General features: G+C 56.7%; 1 protein-coding gene and 1 long non-coding RNA gene across 13 annotated transcripts; one reads left to right on the top strand and one right to left on the bottom strand.

The window, feature by feature from the left end:
• Positions 1-1,514: 1,514 nt before the first annotated feature.
• LOC309853394 lies at positions 1,515-6,842 on the bottom strand. Its single transcript, XR_014305650.1, has 2 exons — positions 6,754-6,842; positions 1,515-5,172 (listed from the first exon to the last, which is right to left on the bottom strand). It is a non-coding gene; the product is annotated as an uncharacterized lncRNA (long non-coding RNA).
• On the top strand, positions 3,612-22,422 carry ADGRE5 (adhesion G protein-coupled receptor E5). 12 transcript variants are annotated; one of them, XM_082708561.1, is made up of 21 exons: positions 4,091-4,200; positions 7,175-7,379; positions 10,560-10,610; positions 10,815-10,934; positions 11,461-11,616; positions 14,851-14,982; positions 15,546-15,692; positions 16,181-16,327; positions 16,415-16,461; positions 16,594-16,671; positions 17,580-17,757; positions 17,839-17,952; positions 18,178-18,401; positions 18,961-19,137; positions 20,182-20,382; positions 20,653-20,879; positions 20,976-21,042; positions 21,163-21,254; positions 21,343-21,511; positions 21,600-21,698; positions 21,783-22,422. In XM_082708561.1, the coding sequence occupies exons 2-21, from the start codon at positions 7,337-7,339 to the stop codon at positions 21,810-21,812; spliced, it is 2,499 nt and encodes an 832-aa protein (XP_082564687.1). In that variant the 5' UTR covers positions 4,091-4,200; positions 7,175-7,336; the 3' UTR covers positions 21,813-22,422. The 12 variants fall into 12 exon arrangements, with proteins under 12 accessions (XP_082564688.1, XP_082564687.1, XP_082564689.1 ...); XM_082708563.1 differs by having other exon boundaries at positions 4,097-4,200; positions 18,958-19,137; XM_082708560.1 differs by lacking the exon at positions 4,091-4,200 and adding an exon at positions 6,607-6,700 and having other exon boundaries at positions 18,958-19,137.
• Positions 22,423-22,472: the final 50 nt, after the last annotated feature.

The raw sequence follows: 22,472 nt of genomic DNA, 5'->3' as shown, positions 1-22,472 counted from the left end.
CACCTACACCCCCAGTGCCTGTCACACCGTGTTTGTTGAGTGAATGCGTGACAGTCAGATCTGTAAAAGGAGGAGAGTCGTGTCTGATTCCTCTCAGGGCAGGAACAAGATGAACTAGGTATGGTCTCGAAGGCACAGAGGAGAGACTGTGACAGGAGAGATGCCCAGGGTACTGGTGGGGGACACTGCCATGACCTGCTTAGGGTTATTTTTTTTTTTTTTTTTACATTTAGGTGAAACTCACATCCATAAAACTAACCATCCAAGAGCGAACAATCCAGTGGCATTTGACATATTTGCAAAGTTGTGCAACCCCTCCCTCCGTCCATGTCGTGGTGTGTTCCAGAACTTCCTTCCTGTTCTGTGGCTAATATTCCATTGCATGGATGTGGCCCATACTGTTGATTCATTCACCCACTGATGGACACTAGGGTTGTTTCCCCTAGTTTGTTGGAGTCCCTGCCTTCAGCTCTTTGGGGCATCTATCTGAGAGTTGCTAATAGAATGCTGGGGGTGGGGGGTTATTCTTTCTGAAGCCCCTGGCTCCCAAAATACATCACTTCTTTCTGGGACTGGTCATGACCATCAGCACCAGCACCATGGCCCAGGACCCCAGAGACCAGTGGCGTAGGGCGCACCGATGGGGACACTGAGGCATAGTGTGAAGTTGATGCGGACAGTCAGCCTGAATTCTCTTCCTTCCTCGCCCTGCTCCACTTCCTGGGACTCCATCGCAGGGTCCCTGGAGACAGAGACTGCCCTCACTGGGCATTGTCTGCCCGTAGCCGTCCACTCCCCAAAAACCCTTGCAGAGTGGGGAAGAGACTGAGAGCTCTGTGAGGAAGAGGCAGAAAGGCCCCTGAGTGTTGCCCAGCGTTTCCAGCTCAGGGCTGCAGGGCTTCCTGTCGGTCGGAGTCCCGCCCACACCACCCACTGCAACCTGCACACCCCCTGCTCCAGTCCCCAGCTGGGCCTCTCCCTACACTGCTTTCCATTTCTCTTCCCTTCCTCTAAACGATTCTCATTAAAGCCTTCAAACATTTGAAAATTTCCAGAAGACATTTACAAGGCCTCTGGTTCCCAGAATCAATGACCATCCGTCTACCCATGACCTGCTTTAACTTACTTTGTTCATTAACTTTATTTTACTTCCCTAAGGCAGACCCATGATGCCCTCTGCCCACCATGAACCAGGACAGGACCCTGCTTCCTCCTTCCATCACCCAGGGTTCTCTTTCTTATTCCCTTCCCCACGGGCTTTCTGAAAGTATGTTTACATATGTTTGTATTCTGAAATCTTAACTTGTTTCATTTTCTCTGTGTGTGAGCTTTACAATGAGGGTGGCTTTTGTGTGGGGCTTTTGGCACTTCTTTTTTCCTCAGGATTCTACTACAATCAAATCATCGTGTCATATGCTTTAAGCCTATCACTATTTTGTCAATTACGCCTCAGGAGAGCAAAAAAAAAAAAAAAAAAAAATTTCTACCGTGAACCCCCGTCAAATAAATGAAGATTTTTGCACTTCACTCTTTCTTTTAAAAATTTTATTTTTAGGGGCACCTTGGTGGCTCAGTCAGTTAAGTGTCGGACTCTTGATCTCAGCTCTGGGCTTGATCCCAGGGTCATGAGATCAAGCCCTGTGTTGGGCTCCACGCTGGGTGTGAAGCCTACTTCAAAAGAAAAAAAAAGATTTTATTTTTTAAGCAATCTCTACACCTAATGTGGGGCTCAAACCCACAACCCCCAACATCAAGACTTGTTATGCTCCATCAACTGAGTCAGCCAGGCGCCCCTCTGTTTTTTAAATTAAGAAAGGAGCATGTTGCCAAGAGGCAGCCCAGCTGGGGGCACACCCCTGGCATTCTTTTTCTCTGACTGTATGATATTCCAATCCCGTGAGCCCATAGCTGAGGAAGCGCTAAGCTTTCCTTCAAGTCTCAGGGGCCATCGAGTTAAAGTGGTGCTTTATTTTTTTATTTTTATTTTTATTTTTATTTTTTAGGGCGCTACTTTAAGGAATCATTGACTTTGCTGGTTTTAAGCAACTTGTTCCTCGTGTCCCCCTTACTTCCCTAAATCTTGGCCACTGCTGGGAGGGGGTGACACTTTGGGGTCCCGCTGTCCGTGAGAAGCCCTCTGGGCTCCAGAGCCACCCTCTGCCCCAGCTGGCTCAGCAGCTGCTTATAAACTGGCTATTTATAGCCCCACCCCAACCCCCAGCCTTGTCACCACCCCCCACACGGGCCACCAGTGAGGTCAGCCCTGATGGGGAAGGGGAAGTGGGTTGCTAGGAGCTGGGGTTTGTTTGGGGTTCAGGGCTGTCCCTGCAACTTCCTGGGGGCCTTTATTTCCTAGAAGCTGAGAACATTGTGGTGACACCTCGGTCCACTTTCCCTACCCCGGTAGCTCTTGGCGTGAAAGAAGTGGAGGAATGGGACATTGGGGGCACCAGGCACAGATGTGTGTCCTCCTCCTGGGCCTGGAACGCGCCTGCACCTCTTTCGGGCAGTTTCCCTGTGCTGTGGCTCTGAGCAACTCCACTGTGCCTCTCTCTGTGTACCCCCCTTCAGACAGACAAACTGCACCCCCAGGACCCCCCTCCACAGCCTCAGCCCCGGGAGACAGGCATAAGCCCTCTCGAGGGCCCAGGCCAGGGAGGCACACGTGCGGTGCCCTCCACTCCCACTGCACCCCGGGCCGAGGCCCCAAATAGCTCGGCAACTATATTTAGAAGTTTGCTCAGCAGTGCCAGGGAACTATAAATACGGCAGCTCAGCACTGCCTGCTAACTCCCCAGGCTGGGCTGGGCAGTGTGGGTGGCAGGGGGTTAGGAGGGTGCCAGCTGGGGCTAGGCATGTCCTTAGGGGGACCCTGGGGGCCCAGCCTGGGGGCGTGGGGTGGAATCCAGGTGTCCAGCCTGCAGGAGGAGACAAAGGGTCCATTGTCAGGCCTGGCCTGGGTTGGGGGTCAGGGTCGGCCAGCGACCTCCCACTTTCTTCCCTGGCTTCCTGGGGCTTCCTGGCTCAGGGACAGCTGTCTGGACTCACAATAGCTGTGCCGCCCTCCTGGAGCCGCAGCTGGGCTCATCCGTGTGGGGGCTGGCCCGGCCCCTTCCTCTGCCATTGTCTCCCAGGCAGGGGGCTTCCTGTTAGTCCCCCTCCAGCCAGAGACCCCATCTGACCCCCCACTTCAGCAAGGGCTAGCGTGGGTGCTGGGCATAGGTAGGCAGCACAAGAGGCTGGGAGGCAGGACCCTGAGGTCTCCTTGTCTCCCTCCCCACCGCAGCAAAGAGAAGGGGCGTACCCTAAGAGCTACAGCTGCTGTTCACTGAGCGTCCCCTCCTAGCTACACCCTTGCAATCTGTGCTCTCTTTTATGACCCTTGCCTGTGCTTGGCAAGGTGCCAGCCATTTCACAGCTGAGGAAACTGAGGCCCAGGGACATCACCTGCCCAAGACCCTATGGTCCCAGAGGGGGAGAGATGGGGCTTGCTGGGGTCCTCTGATCTGAGATGGGCATGCCCTGTGACTCCAAGTCCCTTCATGGTGCTGTGCCTCCGCTAGCCCGCCCCACGAACGGAAATCGCAGCACCTGCCTTCTAGGGCTGTGGGTAAGATCAGGGAGCTCAGTCTCTGTAGTGTGCTTAGAAGGGGGCCTGGTGAGCAGTAGGTGCTGGATGAGCACTGCCTTCCACCAGGATGATTTGTTACTGCTGTAGCTACAATCATCAAAACATAGAATAGAATACAGTATAAATAGTATTATTAGTAGTAGCAGTAATAATAGTAGTGATTGAATAATCCTGGCTCAGCCACTTCTTAGGTGAGGAGCCTCCTGCCAGTGGCCCAGCACTCCAGGTGCCAGTTTCCCCTCGGATACATAGGGACCCATCATGTCCCTGCCTCCCTGCTGTGGCACAGAGGTCACAAGATTGTCTGGGGAGTTGGGGGTGGCGTTGCCAAATAGGTCGGCGGGGCTGGAACTTAAGGACAGAGGGAAGGAGAAGGAACAGTGTGCCACCCCAGCAAGGGCCAGATCAGGAAGCCTGAAGGGGGTTTCCTTCAGCAGGGGGCAGCGACAGGGGTGTGTTGAGGGGGTGGGTACGAAGTATGGAGACTTACTGGGTGCAGGCTCTGTGCCACGGACTGCAGAGACGCGAATGGACCGGAGTGGAGGGGGTGTGGGCAGACAGTAAGCGAGGTAAGTAGGTAGAGTCCGTGATGGGAGGCGGCGAGAATACGGAGAATCGAGAACATTGGGAGGAGCTGGGGTGCTGAGGATGGGGGAGGATTGTATGTGGACTCGAGGGGTGGGTCAGGAAACTGAACCAAAACATGAAGGGGAGGACTGAGGGAACCAGATGGTTATCGGAGGTAAGAATGTTCCAGGCAGAGGCAACAGCTTGTGCAAAAGCCCTGAGGTCAGAATGTGCCTGGTGTTTTCCACAAGGAAAGCAGCAGCCAAGTGAGCACGGAAAGAGCAAGAGGAGGTGAGGGCACAGAGGTGACAGGGCAGAACACACAGGGTCTTATGGGCTGTGGGAGGACTGGGGGTTTTACCCGTGAGCTGGGAGCCCTGGAGGGCTCTTGAGCTGAGGAGGGGTGTGACCTGACTCAGGTGTTCACAGGTGTCCTCAGGGTCACTGTGAGAGGCACAGAGTGTGGGGGCAGGAGCCAGAACACCAAGGCTGGAGATGACAGCCCTAGACCAGCGTGGGGGGCCAATGAGAAGGAGAGGTGGGGAGATTCTGGGTTATCTGAGGGCAGGGCCCCAGGACTTGCTGACAGGCCAGATTGCGGTGGTGATGCTAAGGTTATCTTTCTTTGTGCCTCTCCCCATCCTGGACCCAACATCTCTGAGCCTTTCCTCCTGTTACCCTGTTCCTTCCTCACCCTGAGGCCAGTGGGCAGGCATTTTAATCCCATTCACCAGACAGGAAAACAGTCCCAGGGAATTCAGACCTGCTCCAAGGGCCCAAGACACACACCAGGGAAGAAAAAGCCAAAGAATAGATGGCCACCAAGGGTGAGGATAGATGTGGGGACAGTACCCAGGACGGCTCCTCCTACCTCCCCCAAGCTGGACCTCCCCAAGCCCCAGCTTCTCCAGCTACCCACTGTCTGACCTGCAGTCCTGAGGAAAGGGGATGTCCAGCCCTGAGGTTTCCAGATTCTGGAAAAAAAAAAAAAATTCAAAAATCCACTCCAGACCTGATCTGGTCACCCCACCTCCCAGCCTCCTCCTGGGTCCTCCTGCCCCCATGCCCGAACCCCTTGAGTCGCCAGCAAAACCCTTGCCATGCACCACCCAGAACAAAGGGATGGGGATGGGAGGGAAAGGCAGGAAGGGGTTAATTCTGGCAGTGGCTGGGCTCCCTCCACTCATGACCCTTTTTTTCCATGACCGGCAATCTTTCCCCTTCGACCTATCATGTATTTCATATTTTCTTTAATTTTCTACACTCTGCGGCCCTGAAGCCCTTCATTTAAAGGAAACATTAGGGGCGCCCTCAGTCTCTCTCTGCCCACTTGTAATCTGTCTGTCAAATAAAGAAGTAAAATCTTTTTAAAAAATTAAAAAAAAAAAAACCCAAAAGGAAACTATATTGACATCCTAGTTGTAAAACCCTCTCTTTGCCCCAAGAGTTGGTAAATGGAAAAACAAATGATACTTGGGTCCAGGCTGGATACCACCACAGCTCAGCCCCAGGGCCCCAGAGGTGTTCAAAGACACATTAGCACCTCCTCGTAGAGACTTTCTTCTGGACCTTGAGCTGTGGGCAGGAACTGGAGGACTGGGTCCCCGCTCAGCTACTTGTTATCAGCGCCTTGACCTCCCGCTCTGTAAAATCATAGCCCCACCTGCCTCGAGTTCGGCAGAATCAATGGGTTAAGATAGATGCATGGATAATTCTAGGAGAATCACGCCTGGCTCCAATTAAGTGTTGTATAAATAATAGTGTCTTTTAAAAAAAATTATTTGATGGCTCAGGAGACAAGCCAGTCCTGTGATTTATTAGAAAAGGAAACAACTCTCTCATTGATGAGGGAGCAGGAGGCTGCCTGAGGACAGAGCAAAAGCTGGCACCTTGCCCCCCCTCTCCACCCGCTCCCCTCGGTAATATGCGTGACATTCCTCAGGCACCCCTGACCGCCATAAATGAGAAACAAATAGTTAACTTGCAGAGATCACAATCCTGCAAGACAGGAGTCTCCCGACTATCTTGAAGTTAAGGGCTTGCCAAAAGACAACATTGATCAAGCCGTGAGACCTCCCGCGCCCTGGCACCTTGTACGCCCTCTTTAGCATATGAAAACTCCGTTGAAACCTCCCTTTCCCTCACCTTCCCCCAACCTCAGGGTACATAACCTGCCATCCCTCACAACCCGGGGCAGCAGCTCTTCCTGCTCACGGGTCCTGTCCCCGTGCTTTAATAAACCACCATTTTGCACCAAAGATGTCTCAAGAATTCTTTCCTGGTCATCGGCTCCAGACCTCAGCCCACCGAACCTCACCTAGGTTCTAGAACTTCATCATCGTCACGTGATTCTCTGTTGCTGCCCAGGAGCCCCTTCGATGTTAAGTTTCCCACACCGGGGCAGGTTGGCCCAGAAAGGCCAGCGCCAGAAGCATGGTGGCCCATGGCCCCCCAGTTTCTCCTCTTGGTGCCCGCCTGGCCCCCGTGAGGGGCCCCTTCAAGGTACTCCCCTCCCTCCCATTTGGACTCTTGTCTCCGGACCTCAGTTTCCTCACCTGGAAAGCAGGGATGGGGGTTGCTGTTGGCTCAGAGGCCGGCCCTGGAGACTCAGGCAGGCATGCCAAGGCAGGGGACACAGGTTGCCCCCAACACGTGAGCCCCAAGCCGTTTCTGACATAGCCTCCCCAACCTGAACACCCCTGCAAGAAGAGCCAGGCGGCGCCGCGGGCACGACTCCCACCCCGCCCCTGCCTGCACAGCCCCACTTTCCGCTGGGCTCTCGCCAGCCCAGGCTCACGGGGGCCAGAGTTTGTCAGTCGCTCACATGGTGGAACGGGAGGCAGAGGATTTGCGAGCAGAGCAGGTTGTTCCCACGTGAGACTGTGTGTGTGTGTGTGTGTGTGTGTGTGTGTGTGGTGTGAGCCCATGCAACGCCTCTGGGTCTGTGTTTACTGCACTTTTCCTGTTGGCTTCCAGCTGCCCCGCCAGTTCCGGGGAGGGCCCTGGGCCAGCCTCTGTCCTCCCCCCCCCCTTCATAAAGTCCCAGCCAGCCAGCCTCGGGACACCGCGCAGCTGCCCAGCCTGGGGAGACTGGACAGCCCTGCCCATCCTCTGCCTCCCCAGCCGGCAGTTCAGACCATGGGAGGCCCCCGCCGCTGCAGCTTCCTTCTCCTCCTTCAAGGTAAGGATTTGGGGACCCTGCTTGGGAGGGACAAGGGGGCTATGAAAGCACCCCTGGGTGCTCTGGCACTCCCTGCCCTGCAGAGAAATGGAAGGTGTGGCTGGCGGCTCTGGGGCCCCTGCAGGGGAGGAAGCCACATGGCCAGGCGGGCACATGAAGAGAAGGGCTGGCAGAGCGGGGGCACCCCCAGCCTGGGCAAAAACCCCCAATGTGCTCTAGGAGCCCCCATGCCCACTCATATCTCTGGGCTCTGCCCAGAAACACTTTGAGGGCTGCCCCCCTAAGAAGGTGAACTGCGGCATGGGGGAAGGAGAGGAGGCTGGGACCCTGTAGGGAACTGCTTTTAACATAGGGCATGGGAGCTAGGAGACAGGACCGCTTTACTGGGTGGGGGGGTACTCCCAACATGTCCCCCATTGTCTCAGTGACAGGGGCAGCCGCAGAGAACCCCACACTTCCTCCCCCAGACCCAGCCAGGACTCCACTGTGGGTTGAAAGAATTTTGCCTGCTGTGGGTTTGAACTTGATTTTTTACCGCGACTTCCCCCCACCCCACCCCTCCTCCCTACGCGCCCCACCCAGGGTGTCTCTAACGGTTATGGTTATCAGGACAGCTTGTTGCCTGAGCAACCAGGCAACAAAGAGAGTGGAGAAATGACATTTGGGGTGCCACAACCAGAGCTTCCCTGGGCCACAGGGACGGGGGTTCCCTGTGGTGGCCCAGGGTGCCAAGCGTGAGCAGAGCCCCACCCGCAAGCTCCACCCTGGCTTTCCTCGGGAGCAAGGGCAGGAGTCGAAGTGGGTCACAACTCATGGAGGGCCGTGTGTCTCTGGAGCCAAGTCATGGAGCCCCTGAAATCAGTAAAATGGGGAGGGGGGGAACCTGGTCTTCACTTTATAGGGTTAAGTGTTGAGTGAGTTGGACACAAACTATTCCTGGTTCACAGTAAGAATTGAGGAAACAGGATTTTATTTTTTATCTTAATTTGTCTTATTGCCTTCTGGGCTGGACACTGGTGGGTCTGGGGTCTGGGCTAGGGGACCCTTAGCAGGAGGAGCAAGAGGAGGGTGACGCCCCCCCCCCCCCCGCCAGGGTCCCTAAGCCAGAATCGATTGCTCAGGGCTCCACAGGCAATGCAAACCAGATGCGACTCGGAGAGGATGACCAGCAGCTCCTCTCCCAGCTCCTGTTTGGGTGACTTCCAGGGCCCCAGATGGAGAAGGCCTGGCCCAGCAGCCTTGGTTGGAGGGGGGGTGGCGGGGAGGAGATCCCAGCCCGGCCCCAGTGGAGAGGACAGGGCACAAAAGAATCCCCCCAAACACCAGGGTCTGGGGAACTTGAACTCCATTCTGCTTTCCTCAGTGCCCCTTTTCTCACCAGGCTCTTCTGGGCTCCAACCCTCAGTTTGTCCATCCGTAGAGTGGACATGACCAGAGCCCCTGCCTCCTAGGGCAGGTCTGAGCATGACGGTTGCTATTTGGGGTTTTGGGAGCTGGGGACACATCAGTCCGGTTCCCACCCTGCCAGAGAAGGTCCTTTTGTGGTCTGTCCCACAAAGAGGAAGTGGATCTCGGCTAAGGGACGAGTCAAGCCCTGTGGCCAGAGAGGAGGAAGAAAGGGATCCTCATTCAAGGGAAGGGAAGGGCATTCCAACCTCAGTTTACCTTGGCTGGGAGGACCTGTGGGAGGGGGATCTCTGGACCCCCACTGGCCTGAGTGGTATCTGATTTAGACACAGGAACTAAATGTTTGGGGTACCCTCAAGTCTGTATCCCCCATAGGCCCTCAAGCTGTGCTCCCAATAGCCAAGCCCAGAATTCCCCTGGGAGCCCCATCCAGGGGCAATAGAGTGTGAGTCATCCCTTCCCCTTGGCCCAGGAAGTGACTCATGCCCTCCTGCCCTCCCTCCCGGCCCCCAACCTTCCACCCACCACCCTGCTTTGGGTCTCCCCGGATAAGAGGGGTGTCCATAGCTTCGCCAGCCTTCCCAGATTGGCAGAGACTGGACACATCCCCGAGCCCTTCCCACGCCCCCACCTGCTGCTTAGGCACTCTCCTCCCCCACCCCCCGCCGGCTCCCTCTTCCCATTCACCCCCCTCCTTCTAATTGTGTCTCTGTTTCCCGATCTTGCTCTCGATCTATCTCTAAATCTCTTTGTCCAATCTCCGCCATCTTGCTCTCTGTCTGTCCGTGAGTGTCCTGCTTCTCCGTCCATGTCTAGCACTGCCTTAACGTCTGTCTGTTTCTCTCCCTCACACCTCTCTGCTCCCTCCCTCCGCTTTCTCCTCTCTCTGTGTCTCTGGCTCCTTTTCTCTCTCTCTGTTCCTCTCTTTCCCTCTCCTTATTTTCTCTCCATCACTATCTCCGAGCCTCTTTCACTGGTGAACAAGGAGCTTCCTGTCCCTAGAGCCCCTGCTGACTTGAGGAGGACCCCCAAACACATGCCTGGGGTGCAGGGTGCCCCTGAGCAGCAAGGACGGCAGGAGAAGAGCACCCCCACCCCGGTGTGAGCCCACAGTGTCTTCCTGTGTGCGGGGAGCCGGGGGTGAACTGTCACCACTGCATCTCAAGCCAGTTGTTGGGATGACAGATGTTGTGGGTGTGGTACGTGTGCACCTGTGTCCCCGAGCCAGGATCCAGGGGGCCAGAGCACCTTAGATTCCGGGGCATCCGAGAGAGCACTTGCTCCAACCCCTTCACCTTCATGTAAAGCAACGATGATATAAACACTTGGACATACCAGGCAGCATTCACGTGCTTAGATCTCACACACCGCAAGGAAGGGTGGTCCGTCATCATTCCCATTCAATGGATGGGAAAACTGAGATGCTGGGACCTGAGATCACCTGGCTAAGGTCTGGGATTTGAACCAGGGCCACCCACCTCCCATCTGTTTACTCAACTGTTGTCACAGGTCGGCAGGAGCCAAGACCCCCATCGGGCTTGGGCCCCTTCCTCACCCTCCGTCTGAAACCCATCCCCAGGCGATGGTGGCAGACAGGTGGCTGTAAGCGCTGGTGTCCAGGGAGGGCTGCTCGCCCTCTCATTAGTGACGGACAGAGCCCCAGTCTGGGAGGGCTCGGCAACCCTCTTCCCCCAGATGTGTCCACCTCAGTTCTCCATCAGTCCTTCCCTGCTCTGGGCACGCCCCAACACACACCCTCTCTCTCTCTTCCAGTGCTGGGTATCTTCCTGATTCTGTTGGAAGCTGGGTCCCAGAAAACCAGTGGTGAGTCTGCTGAGAGCAAAGTAGTCCACAGCCAGAGCCTGGGGGAGGGTCCCTGCACCCCCACAGCCAAGGCAGGAGGGACACCTGCTACAGGGGGAGGCCGGGCTGCCCCTCCCAGCAACCCCTCCTTTGGAGATGGCCCTGCCCTCCTCCGGAGCACCTGGCTCAGACCTCACCTTCTGACACTGGTAACCTTCCCCACAGACTGTGCTCGCTGGTGCCCTGCGAATTCCACGTGTGTCAATGCCACCGCCTGTCGTTGTTCCCCGGGATTCAGTTCTTCTTCTGGGGTGATCTTCACCAGCCTCTTGGAGAGCTGTGATGGTACAGGGGCTTGGGGTGGTGGAGGGGCACGGAGACGGTGGGGCATAGCCCAGCGCCTGTGAGGGATGTCAGTGGTGGCTGGGTTCTCAGCCTTTGGTCTTGGGATTGTTCTCAAGGGCAGAGAAATAGAAAGGACAAGATAGAAAGGTGGAAAATAAGTAAATAAACATGGCTTCTTGGAGAGAGTGGAGGTCTGGAGTCTGGTTTCACTTAGCCCTTCCAGGATGGGGGAGGAAGATGCAGAGCTGACACCCACGCCCCACCCCCATCTCTGCACTCCCTACTGAACAAACCCAAATCCAGGATGCCAGCCAGAGGACAGAGAAGAGAGCTAAGTGGGCTTCAGGAATGTCTTGCTCCAGCTGCAGCCCAGCCTCTGCAGCATAGCTTAAGCATCTAATCTTTTCCCAAAAAGACACTGATTAAGTATCAGCCCCCATGCTGGGGAGTCAGGTGATGGATAGGGATCTCTTCCTGAAGGAACTCATGTCTTTGGGAGGTGACCCTTTGCCCCATTGTGTTCCAGACATTAATGAGTGTGGACCACTCTCGGCAGTGTCCTGTGGAAAATTTGCAGACTGCCAGAACACAGAGGGGAGCTACTACTGCACATGCATTCCAGGATACGAGCTTGCTTCTGGGGCAAGAATGTTCAAAAATGAGAGTGAGAACACGTGTCAAGGTAAGAACTGCCCCACATCTTCCATCACCCTGTCCATGAGGTTGGAGTTCACCAGAGCCATTCCTGAATCATCCCCAGGGGCAGGGCCCAGGCGAGAGGGTACAGCACCCATGTCTGCATGCCTGTGCCTGAGCCGCCAGCACAGAGAGGCAGGGCAGTGTGAAGGCCAAGGGCCCAAATCCCTGCTTTTCTACTTGATAGCAGTGCATCTGAGACACTGGCCAGGACACTTACTCAGAAGTCACTGTTAATGTACAAGATGTGATAATACTATTGAGATTTTGTGTTTTTTTTTTTTAAAGAGTCCCTATTTTTTACAGATAGAAAAGTAGCTTTGCCTTTTGTTAACTGTGTGACTTTGGACAAGTTCTTTTGCCTCTCTGTGCCTCAGTTTACCCATCTGACGATGGTGCTTACCTCACAGAATTGCTGGGAAGATAGAGGCAGCAAAGCACAGAATCGTGGCTGTCTGATTTTGAATGACCCTCAGTATGATCTAATGTACCCCCTCCAGGATGGGCACCCCTGAGGTCCACCCCAGGGTGGGCACGGAGAGCAGCTGCTCCTATTCACCCCACACCATAGTCACATCTCTTGCTGTGGTCTTGTCCAGTGATGCCATGGTTCGGGCCCAGGAGAAGCCCGGCCTCCACGCATCACCAGGCTTTGTCCCCCTTCCAGGGAGAAGAGCAGGCGGGGGAAGGGGCTTTGGGTATCCGCAGGGGGCAGAGAGGGCCAGCAGTGGGTGGGTGGGGGCAGCCACTCGACCAGAGAGAGGGGGTTAGTGCAGAATAGAGAGAGAGAGAGAGCAGAGGAGGCGAGCAGGCGTGAGAAGTGAGAACGAGGTGCACCTGAGGGTCCAAAGGACTCTGGTGTGGGTCCATAGGCCTACCCTGCTATGGAGAAAAGAGCCCACAGCCTGTTCCCTAGCCCCATCCAGACCTGCATGCAGACGGAAGGCTGCAGAGCCTCACTGGTGGGGGTGAAGGGAGGACCACTTCCCAGGGGGAAGCCTCTGTCCACAGCACTGCTGGTCCCTAGGGGCTTCTGGGTGAATGTTGTGCCCCAAACATGTGGCCTAGCCAGAGGACAGAGCCTTTACATGAAATGGAAAAAGGTCCATCATCTCCAGGTGAACACAGCATTTTTGGGGAATGGAGAGTGGACTGGGTTTCAACTCCCACAGGCCTCCTGGGCCTGACACTTTTGTGCACTGAACAACCTGCACAACTGTATATGGCGATCACAGATCCCACTCAGTGTGCCTGGATGGGGATGCCGCCTACCAACTGTTGTGAGCCCCCAGCACAAATGGGGGCTGTGGTTACTGAGAGGCTGCATTGCTGTATTAGAACAGACCAGGGCTGAGAGAAGGGGATTCTGTCAGGTGGGTAGGCAGGGACACGGACGAACAAGAGACGGGAGAGAGACCACTGTGGACCTCAAGCTGGGCGACAGTGAGAGAACAGTCTGCTGGCTTGGCCCAGGGCCTGCTGCCTGAAGATGGAGCTCTGCCACGGACTCAGACTTTGCCGCAGCTGAGGACACATGTAGCCGTGTCGTGGCCATCAGATCTGCTGCTGGCAGGAGACCCAGGCCCCTCTGTGGGCCCCTTGCTCCACTTTCCCCAGGCATCAGAGGATGTCCTGGGTACCCGCCTGGTGTGCCGAACCTCTCTGAGTCCCAAGGCTCAGAACTCTCCCCAGAGGGTCACTTTCGGATGTCTAGACTGTCCCCCTACATCCTGGGCATCTTATTTGCATGAAACAAGAGGCGAGTGGCATTCAAGACACTTTGCAGGAGGTGGGCTCAGGCGTAGTATCCGTCCTCTTCGCCACCATCAGTAACTGCCTGGGTGAGACCTGCCCCCACTGGAGCCCACATGGACCTACCCAGACCAGGAGCCCCCTCAGACCCTTGGCCACCATGGACCCAGGTACCTCATCAGGAAAGGCGGGAAGATGGAGATTTGCCAGGAGGCACACAGCCTGTCGCCCACCTGCACAGCAGGCCAGCATCCCACCTGGAGAAGGCTCCTCCTGATGCCCGGCCCCTGGCTTCTCAGCCACCCGGCCTGCCTCTTTTTCCCTGCGCCGGGCTCTGTCCCGATCCTTCTCAGGAGCTTTGGTTCAGTCTGGATGACCAGGACCCAGAGGATGTTGTGCCTGGGGTGGACCAGGTGACACCACCCCCCTGCCGCCCCACATACACACATGCACACACACTCGGACAGTCAGGTGAACCAAGAAGCTCCTGTGTGGACCAGGTGACCAGAGAGGCCATCATCCAGGACCACTGCCCCAGGTGTGACCCTCTCCTGAGGAGGTCAACCCAGGTCCCTCAGGAGCACCGGATCCCTCAGGGACAGAAGACGGAGCCTAGTCATTGGAGTCCAGTGTCCGCATCCCTGCATCCTGGTGGGAGGCCAAGGGCCAAGAAGACAGGAACATTTGCCACCTCTCACCCCCAGCACCTGCTCCCTCTCTGGCCACCACCCTCACCTACTGCTGGCCTTGCTCAGGTGCAGGTTCTCATCACTTCCTGCCAGTCCAGGGGATGCCTTCCCAGGAATCAGAGAAACGCATCTTCACTGGCCCAAGGCTGCCTGACTGGACATCAGTGACACAGTCCCCCCCAGCCTGGCGCCCCCTGTCCCGGCAGGCTCTGGCCTGTCTGGCACCATCCTTACTTTCCCTGCCTTGCCCAAAAGCCTCGTCCTTGGAGGGCCTGGCTCTAGGGTGGGTCTTGTCTATCTCCGTGGAGCTGGAATCTCAGAGTGAGCGTGGATGGGAGCACCCTCTGAGGGTCACCAGGACTCCAAGCGAGAACTCAGCCAGTGAGTGGCCATCCTGGGGGAGTTAGGACAAAGGCCATCGCTGGGAGCCATGACAGGTCCCAGTTGTGTTGCAGCATTTCCTCTGTACACGGTTCCTAGGAAGGACCACCTTGGACTTATCCAAGTCCTCAGGCTGGGACACAGGTGGTTATAGGACCCTGCCCCAGCTAGGAGCTGCCCAGAGAGGAGGGAGCCAGAGCTGGCAGACGGGGCGGACTTGGACCACTTCTGGCTACATCTGGAAACAAAACATCTGGGCACCATGCTCGCCCATAGCATGCCTCCATGTGAATTAGAAAAGGCATCCACTCACTGAGGAGGAGAGAGCAGAGGCTTCCAGATGCTTCTATCCAAGGAAACAGCTGCAGGCACCCATCACCCTCTCCTTCCCCCTGCAGATGTGGACGAATGTCAGCAGAAACCCCGCATCTGTAAAAGCCCGAGCATCTGCACCAACACCCAGGGCAGCTACACCTGCGAATGCCCGCCCGGCTTGCAGCTCAAACCGGGCGACCCAAATCTGTGCACAGGTAGAGGCCCTGGCAGACACTGTGAGGCTGCGCTGGAGCTGGGGAGGGGCCAAGGTGGATCCCACAGCCCCAGGAGGAGGGAGAAGGCTCTCAGGTTCCCAAAACACCACGGGTTTGCTCTGCCCAAGGAGTCACCTCCCAGGAAGTTCCCACCACAGAGCAGGAAGGCTGCAGGGCCTTCTGGGCCTGGGGTTCCCTTGTGGAGCCCCCGGCCTCTGTGTACACTTCCTGGCCTCATCCCTCGTCCTCTGTCACATGGGAGCAGAGGGAGTTATCACCTCCAGTTTCCAGAAAGGGAACCTGAGCCAGAACTGGGGAGGGAGCAGGCCAGAGAACTTGGAAAGTTCAGGCCCCATGAGGCAGCCCCTCTTCTGGTTTCAGTCTATAAACCGAGGACCAGGGTCCCTGCCATGCCTGTCTTGCAGGGAAGCCATTGTAAGGTCCACTGAAGTTGAAGGTCACCAGGTGGTAGCAAGTACAATAATGGTAGGGTCCTTGGTGCCAGGCAGTGAGAACGGGTGCAGTGAGTGGAGGGGACACGGACCCTCTGGCTTTGTCCTCAGATGTGAATGAATGCACGTCGGGGCAGAACCCATGCCACAACTCCACCCACTGCCTCAACAACATTGGGGGCTACAAGTGCCGCTGCCGCCCTGGCTGGAAGCCCATTCCTGGGTCCCCCAATGGCCCAAACAACACCGTCTGTGAAGGTACAGAGCTCAGACGCCACTTCCTGGAGACCCACACTCAGCACATCTGATCCCATATTCAGAGGCACCTGAAGGAACCCTGGGTGCTCTGCTGTGCCAGGCATTAATTCGGCAGGGGGCGGGGGTGGCGGGGAGGGGCAGTTCTGGGGAAGGAGCTGGGGTGCCCAGGAGCAGGCTCCTTGGAGTCCCCAGGCAGCAGCTAATTACCACCTGGGACAAAGGTATTTCTATATTCACAACCTGCCCATCTGTACATGGCTTCTCAGCCATCTGGCCTGCCTGTTTCCCTGCACAGGGCTCTGTCCCGACCCTCCCTGGTGGGCTCCCATGTCAGGCTCCTCACACTCCCCATGACCCCTGCATCACTAGGATGTGGGGTCAGCAGGTGATATCACCTCCAGCCAAGGGTGGGGTGGATACTAACACAGGGAAGAGGGGGCAGGACACAGAGGGGAAAGGCGTCCTGACTCTGAACTTTGTGTCCCCAGATGTGGACGAGTGCAGCTCCGAGAAGCCTATGTGCCATGAGTCCACCATCTGCATCAACACCGTGGGCTCGTACAAGTGCCGCTGCCGCCGGGGCTGGGAGCTCAAACCCGGATTCCAGAATAAGCAGCGCAACACCACCTGTGAAGGTACCTGGTCTGACCTGACCCCAGACCCCACCCCCTCCACACACAGACACTCTCGCGCCTAATGAACTGCTGCTCTATCCCCTGCAGAGATGTCCTTCCCCATCTGGACCCCACCCCCTGGAAAAAAGACCCAGGTGAGTGGCCCCAGCAGGGACCAGGAGGCAGAAATCCCTCCTCGAAGTCGGCCCGATCCACCCTCTTTCCCCAAGCTCCCCCACCCACAAATGAGGCTCTCTGACCCCCCTCCCCATGTCCCCTCCCCACAGAGCATGTCCCACTTCTTTGTAAAAGTCCAACATCTGCGCAGAACCTTCAAGCCAGACTTGGCTCCGGACACCATGAAGGTAAGAGCACGAGCTCAGGGGGACCCCTGGACAGCATGGGGGGTGGCTGAGGGATGCTTCCATGGGGGTGGAGACAGCCCAAGCAGGGGTTACACAGATACAGACACATATACACACCCCAAAACGTGTACACACACACACACACACACACACACACACAGAAGGAACACGATGCCCAAAAATGGAGCAGTTAGGAATTTCACCTCTAAGGTTAGACCACAAAGGTTCAAATCCTCCCCATCCCTCCCACCCTACCCCCCCCCCCCATTGCCACCTTCTGCTATGTGACCTGAGGCAAGTGACTCCCCCTCTCTGGGCCTACTCTATAGAGTCAGTTTGAAGGTTTCATGGGAACTAATAGAAGTGAAGTTCAAAGAAAGGGCAGGGCCTGGCACGCGCTGAGAATTCTGTGAAAGCTTTCGCTTCTGTGCTAAGCCCGGTGGAAACGGGTGAGGCCCTGTGTCCTTTTAAATTTTCCAGTAGCTACTTTAAAATAAACAAGCAAAAATACACGAGTGAAATTAGCATGAAGACCGCATTTGATCCAGTGGATTCAAAATATGACCACTGCAACGTGGAACCGTATTCCGGGGTGCTCGAGAGCACCTGTGGCTCGTGGGCAACTCTTCTGGGCAGTGCAGACCTAGACCAGAGCCTGGCAGGAAGCCCGCGCCTGGGACAAGTCAGGCACCACTGTTCCCGTCCATGCATACAAGCCTCTAGTCAACCCCCTCCCTTGTCTTCTGACCACTGCACCATCTCAGTGATTCCGCTGTCACCCCACTGTCCCCCAGGCCACCCCAGCTGGTTCTGCAGTATACCCCTTGGTGGAGGGGGCTGGTGAGGTCAGGGCCCTTTGGCAGCCCCTGCGGGACAGTAACCCACCAGCTGTCACCCATCATTCCCAGGATCTCATCCAGTTAGTGGATACGATGCTGGAGACTCCCAGAGATCTGGAGACCCTGTCCCTGACTGAGAGGCACTCCATGGCCACCAGCTACCTCTTGGGCCTCGAAACAGTCCTGAGAATGCTGGCCAAGGCCATGCCGGGAGCTTCCTTCACCTATGCTTCCCCTTCAGACACAGGTGAGATTTCGCCCTGCCCCGCCCTAGCCGGGAACCCCATCCCACACCCAGAGCCCCCAGTCACTACCCCTCTCTCCTCAGAGCTATCCCTGATGATCCAGGAGCACGGGGATGGGGATGGAAACATCACCATCGGTCAGAGCCATGCACGGATGCTGCTGAACTGGGATGTGGCGGCTGAAGCCAGGGATTCGGGTACCGGCGGGGAATCCGAGGGGATGCCCGCAGGAGGGGGCTGGGACAGCAGGGATGTGGCTGGAGGGGAGGTTCTGAATATCAACAACTGGAAATGGAGTTATTGCTAGGGCCCCCGGGGGCATCACGGTGGGTTGGAGAGCCTGAATCAGAGGTCTTAAGAGACAGGATCGGGAATGGGAGGAGGGAAGGCAGGAGAAGGTAGCCAGCCTGTGTACCCCCCAGGCCCCACCGTGATGGGCATCCTCTCCAGCTGGAACATGCGGAACTTGCTGGCCAACGCCTCCCTGAAGCTGGAGACTGAGAAGAAAGCTGAGCTGAGCAAGATCCACCAAAGTACAGTCCACGGCGCCCAGGCTGAGATCGTGTCGGCAGTCAACTTGGTCTTTCTGAGCAACACAAACACGGAGAAACTTGACTCCCCTGTCACCTTTGCCTTCTCCCACACAGTGAGTCCTCAGGTGGGGAGGAATCAGCCCTACTGCTCACCTCTTAACCAAGGTCCCAGCAGTTCCTATGCAGCCTTCATTCCCCCACTCTGCTCCTTCCTCACACAGACCTCAGGGCTTTGGCCGCCTTGCTGTACCCTGTCTGGGACAGTTTTCTCCCACCTGGCTCAGTCCTTTACCTGGTTCCAGTCTTTGGAACTCCTCTTTTAGGCCTTCCCTGATCTCCTTATTTAAAATTACAATTAGTAGTTATGCCCCGCCTCCCCCGTGCTGTTTCCTTCTTATTTCCATTGCACCTCACCCCTTCTAACATGCTATCTAGTTGACTTGTTAGATTTATTATTTAGATCTGTCTCCCCCACTAGCATGCCAACCCCAAAAGGGCAGGGATTTGTGTCTTTCCCATTCATTGTGTGCCATGCCGGGGGACACAGCAAAGTAGCTGCTCAGTAAATACTTATCAAAGGAAAAGTAGCCCTCCTTGGGCTCAAGCCAAGCCCAGGACCCAAGAATGGGCCCCAGGCTAACCTTTCCAATCATTCCCACCTGCCCACAGCAGGAGGAGACACCTAGGCCACGGCAGGAGCTGATCTGTGCATTCTGGAAGAGTGACAACAGGAGCGGGCACTGGGCCACCACAGGCTGCCGAACTCTGGGCACCAGGAATGGCAGCACCACCTGCCAGTGCAACCACCTGAGCAGCTTTGCCATCCTCATGGCCCACTATGACATAGAGGTGAGCAGCCAGGGGCCACCCTCAACAGCCCACAGCTGGCCAGGCTGGCCTAGGTTAATATAGGCAGCTGGTTCTTTTTTTTTTTTTTAAGATCTTATTTATTTGATGGAGAAAAAGACAGCGAGGGAAGGAACACAAGCAGGGGGAGTGGGAGAGGGAGAAGCAGGCCTCCGGCTGAGTAAAGAACCAGATGCCGGGTTCCATCCCACAACCTGGGATCATGACGTGAAGGCAGCTGGTTCTTGATGATATAGCCCAACTGGCCCTATATGGTCACACAGGCCGGGAGCCCCACCTCATGGCTCCCAGCCCCTTCCCTGCACCACCCCACCCCACCCCCCGCAGACCTCCCCATGGTTCAGCAACTAAACGGTGTAGCCTGGCACTGCAGACCCTGCTCTGGCTGGCACCCCTTCTGACTGTCCATTTCAAATTGTTTTCAGTTGTAAAATATTACTAAACGCTCCTAAGCGAGCACAACTTTCTGTTTGTGGCCTCAGAGATCCACAGGCAAACTGGTCCACACGTTTAATTGGAATGGGCCAGGCAGAGTAGGGGAGGCTGTGGTTGAGGCCAAAGGTCCAGGAAGGACAAAAAGGTGGGTTTCAGTGAGTTAACAATATGGCAGGTGGGGAAGGAGTAAAATTTGAGATGAGGGAGAGGAAGTTCAGAAAGATGGGACAATCAGTATTAGAAAAGAAGGATGTGAAAAAAAAAGAAAAAAGAAAAAAAGAAAAGAAGGATGTGGCCTTGAAGCTTCCCTGGGGACCTTCTCAGAAGTCTGAGTGTTTAGTGGGGAGACCCACCAGGAACCGGGGACCCCTGCTTCCTCCATGGTTGTTGGGGGGAGGGGATGTGATATTTAGGATGAGAGACACAGAGGAGCAAGCTTGCTCAGGTGTTGAGGGCAGAGGATGCGGGGGTTAGGTGAGCAGCTTGATCAGAGACCTGCAAGGCAGACCCCAGATGGGTCTCGGTGGTGGGGCCCATGAGGACAGGAAGTCCTCAGGACGCTGAGCCCCACGCACCCCACCCTGCATGTAGGACCCGAAGTTGGCCTTGATCACCAAGGTGGGGCTGGCGGTGTCACTAGTCTGCCTGCTGTTGTGCATTCTCACCTTCCTGCTGGTGCGGCCCATCCAGAGCTCGCGCACCACCGTGCACCTGCACCTCTGCATCTGCCTCTTTGTGGGCTCCGCCATCTTCCTGGCGGGCATCGAGAACCAGGAAGGAAGCATCCAAAAGGTAAGGTCCGGCGCGGTGGAGGGTCGCCCCCTCACCAGACCGCTGGGTCGGCGAGGCCCGGAACAGGGAGAGCTCCGCCCACTCCCGGGGCTTGGTGAGGATCACAAGCCCGGGAGGCACGCGGCTTGGCCGTAGCGCGCGGTCTGCGCCCGCCTCCCACTCGTCGCCGAGCCCCTCACCCCGCGGCACCGCCCACCTGAGGGAGGGTTCTTCGAGGGCGGACCCAGCCGGCCCCGCCCGCACTGACGTCGCCCCGCCTCCGCCCCGCAGGTGGGGCTGCGCTGCCGCCTGGTGGCGGGACTGCTGCATTACTTCTTCCTGGCCGCTTTCTGCTGGATGAGCCTCGAGGGAGTAGAGCTCTACTTCCTGGTGGTGCGGGTGTTCCAGGGCCAGGGACTGAGCAAGTGGCAGCTCTGCTTGATCGGCTACGGGGTGCCCCTGTTCATCGTGGGTGTCTCCGCGGCCGTCAAAAGTGACGGCTATGGCCGCAACGACTAGTGAGTGCAGGCCAGTGGTTGGGAGGGAGGGCACAGTCTGGGCCACAGTGCCCTGCCCGCTCTGTGGCTCTGACAGCACCCTCCCCTCTCACCCAGTTGCTGGTTGAACCCTGAAGGTGGCTTCCTCTGGAGTTTCGTAGGACCCGTGACCCTCATCGTTCTGGTAAGTGCCCCCACCTCCACAGCCTGAGGCACGTGGCCCCACAAGGAGCCGTAGGAGACCTGTTCTCTCCCTGCAGTTCCAAGGACTCCCCCTAATGTAAATTCTGTGCTGCCCACCCAGTGCAACGCTGTGATCTTCGTGACTACTATCTGGAAGCTCACACAGAAGTTTTCTGAGATCAACCCAGACCTGAAGAAACTAAAAAAGGCCCGGTGAGAGCTGGGGCCAGGAGGGGGCTGGCAGGGAGAGGAGGGTGTGTGTGGGGGGGCCTTCCCCACTGACAGCCTGTTCCCCCTGCAGGGTGCTGACCATCACGGCTATGGCTCAGCTCTTTGTGCTGGGCTGCACCTGGGTCTTCGGCTTATTCCTCTTCAACCCGCAGAGCTGGCCATTGAGCTACACCTTCACCATCCTCAACTGCCTGCAAGGCCTCTTCCTCTTTGTGCTCCACTGCCTGCTCAACAAGAAGGTGGGCTGCAGCTGCTATGGGTGGGGTGCGTGGGACCCCCAGTCCTGGGGCCTGCCCCTTCCCTAACCTGGTACTCTGGGCCCCACAGGTAAGGGAGGAGTATAGAAGGTGGGCCGGCAGGGTCACAGGGAACAAGTACTCGGAGTTCACCACATCCACGACTGGCACCAGCCACAATCAGACCCAGGTAAGGGCTGAGCCCGGGGTCGGGGTGCTGGGCTAGAGCGCCCCCAAACCAGGCTCCCTTCTCATGGTGCCCCTTTCTCACCAGGCCCACAAGCCCTCCGAGTCCGGTATGTGACAGCGCAGGTCTGGCCAGGCCAGTTGGCTCCTGTGGCCTCAGCAGCTTTTGCACGTGCCAAAGACTGTCCCCTCCTCCCTCACCACTCTGCTCCCTCTGCCCTCCTGCCTTGGCTGCCACGTGCATGCTAGAAAGCAGGGGGGCAGCAACTATAATCTGGCACTGACCCCAGGACACCCAGCCAGGTGAGAAAGGACCTGCCAGGCCTGCTTCTGGCTGCCTCTCTGCTCCAGCCCAGCCAGGACGCAACGTGAGGGCAGAAGCTGGCCGAGGGCTGCAGGCTCCTTCCCCGCCACACAGGCCCAGACATACAGGACTCCTGTGCCGGGCCTGGCCTTTCCCCTCATCTGTCCTTGCCACAGAGCAAAAGGCCAAGGTGCTGGGGCTCATGCTGCCCCTTAAGCTAAGACTGAGGCCAGGGGTGGGAGAAGGGCAGGGCCCCTCCTAGCCCCAGTGCCTGACGCTCACGGTACAGAGGCCCATCTGCCCCTGGAGGCAGAAGGCTCTCATTGTTGTGAAGGTTGTGGATATTGTATTGTTTTTGTTTTTTTAATCTGTATAAACCTTTCAATGTTGACACTTAAAAATTAAAGATCACACTGATACCGAAGCTGGCTGTGGGGGATGGCTAAAGCTCACTGGCCAGGCCTACTACATCCG

Source organism: Mustela nivalis (genome assembly GCF_964662115.1).
Source record: "Mustela nivalis genome assembly, chromosome: 1".
Classification (NCBI taxonomy): domain Eukaryota; kingdom Metazoa; phylum Chordata; class Mammalia; order Carnivora; family Mustelidae; genus Mustela; species Mustela nivalis.
This window is presented reverse-complemented; position numbering and strand designations above follow the sequence as displayed.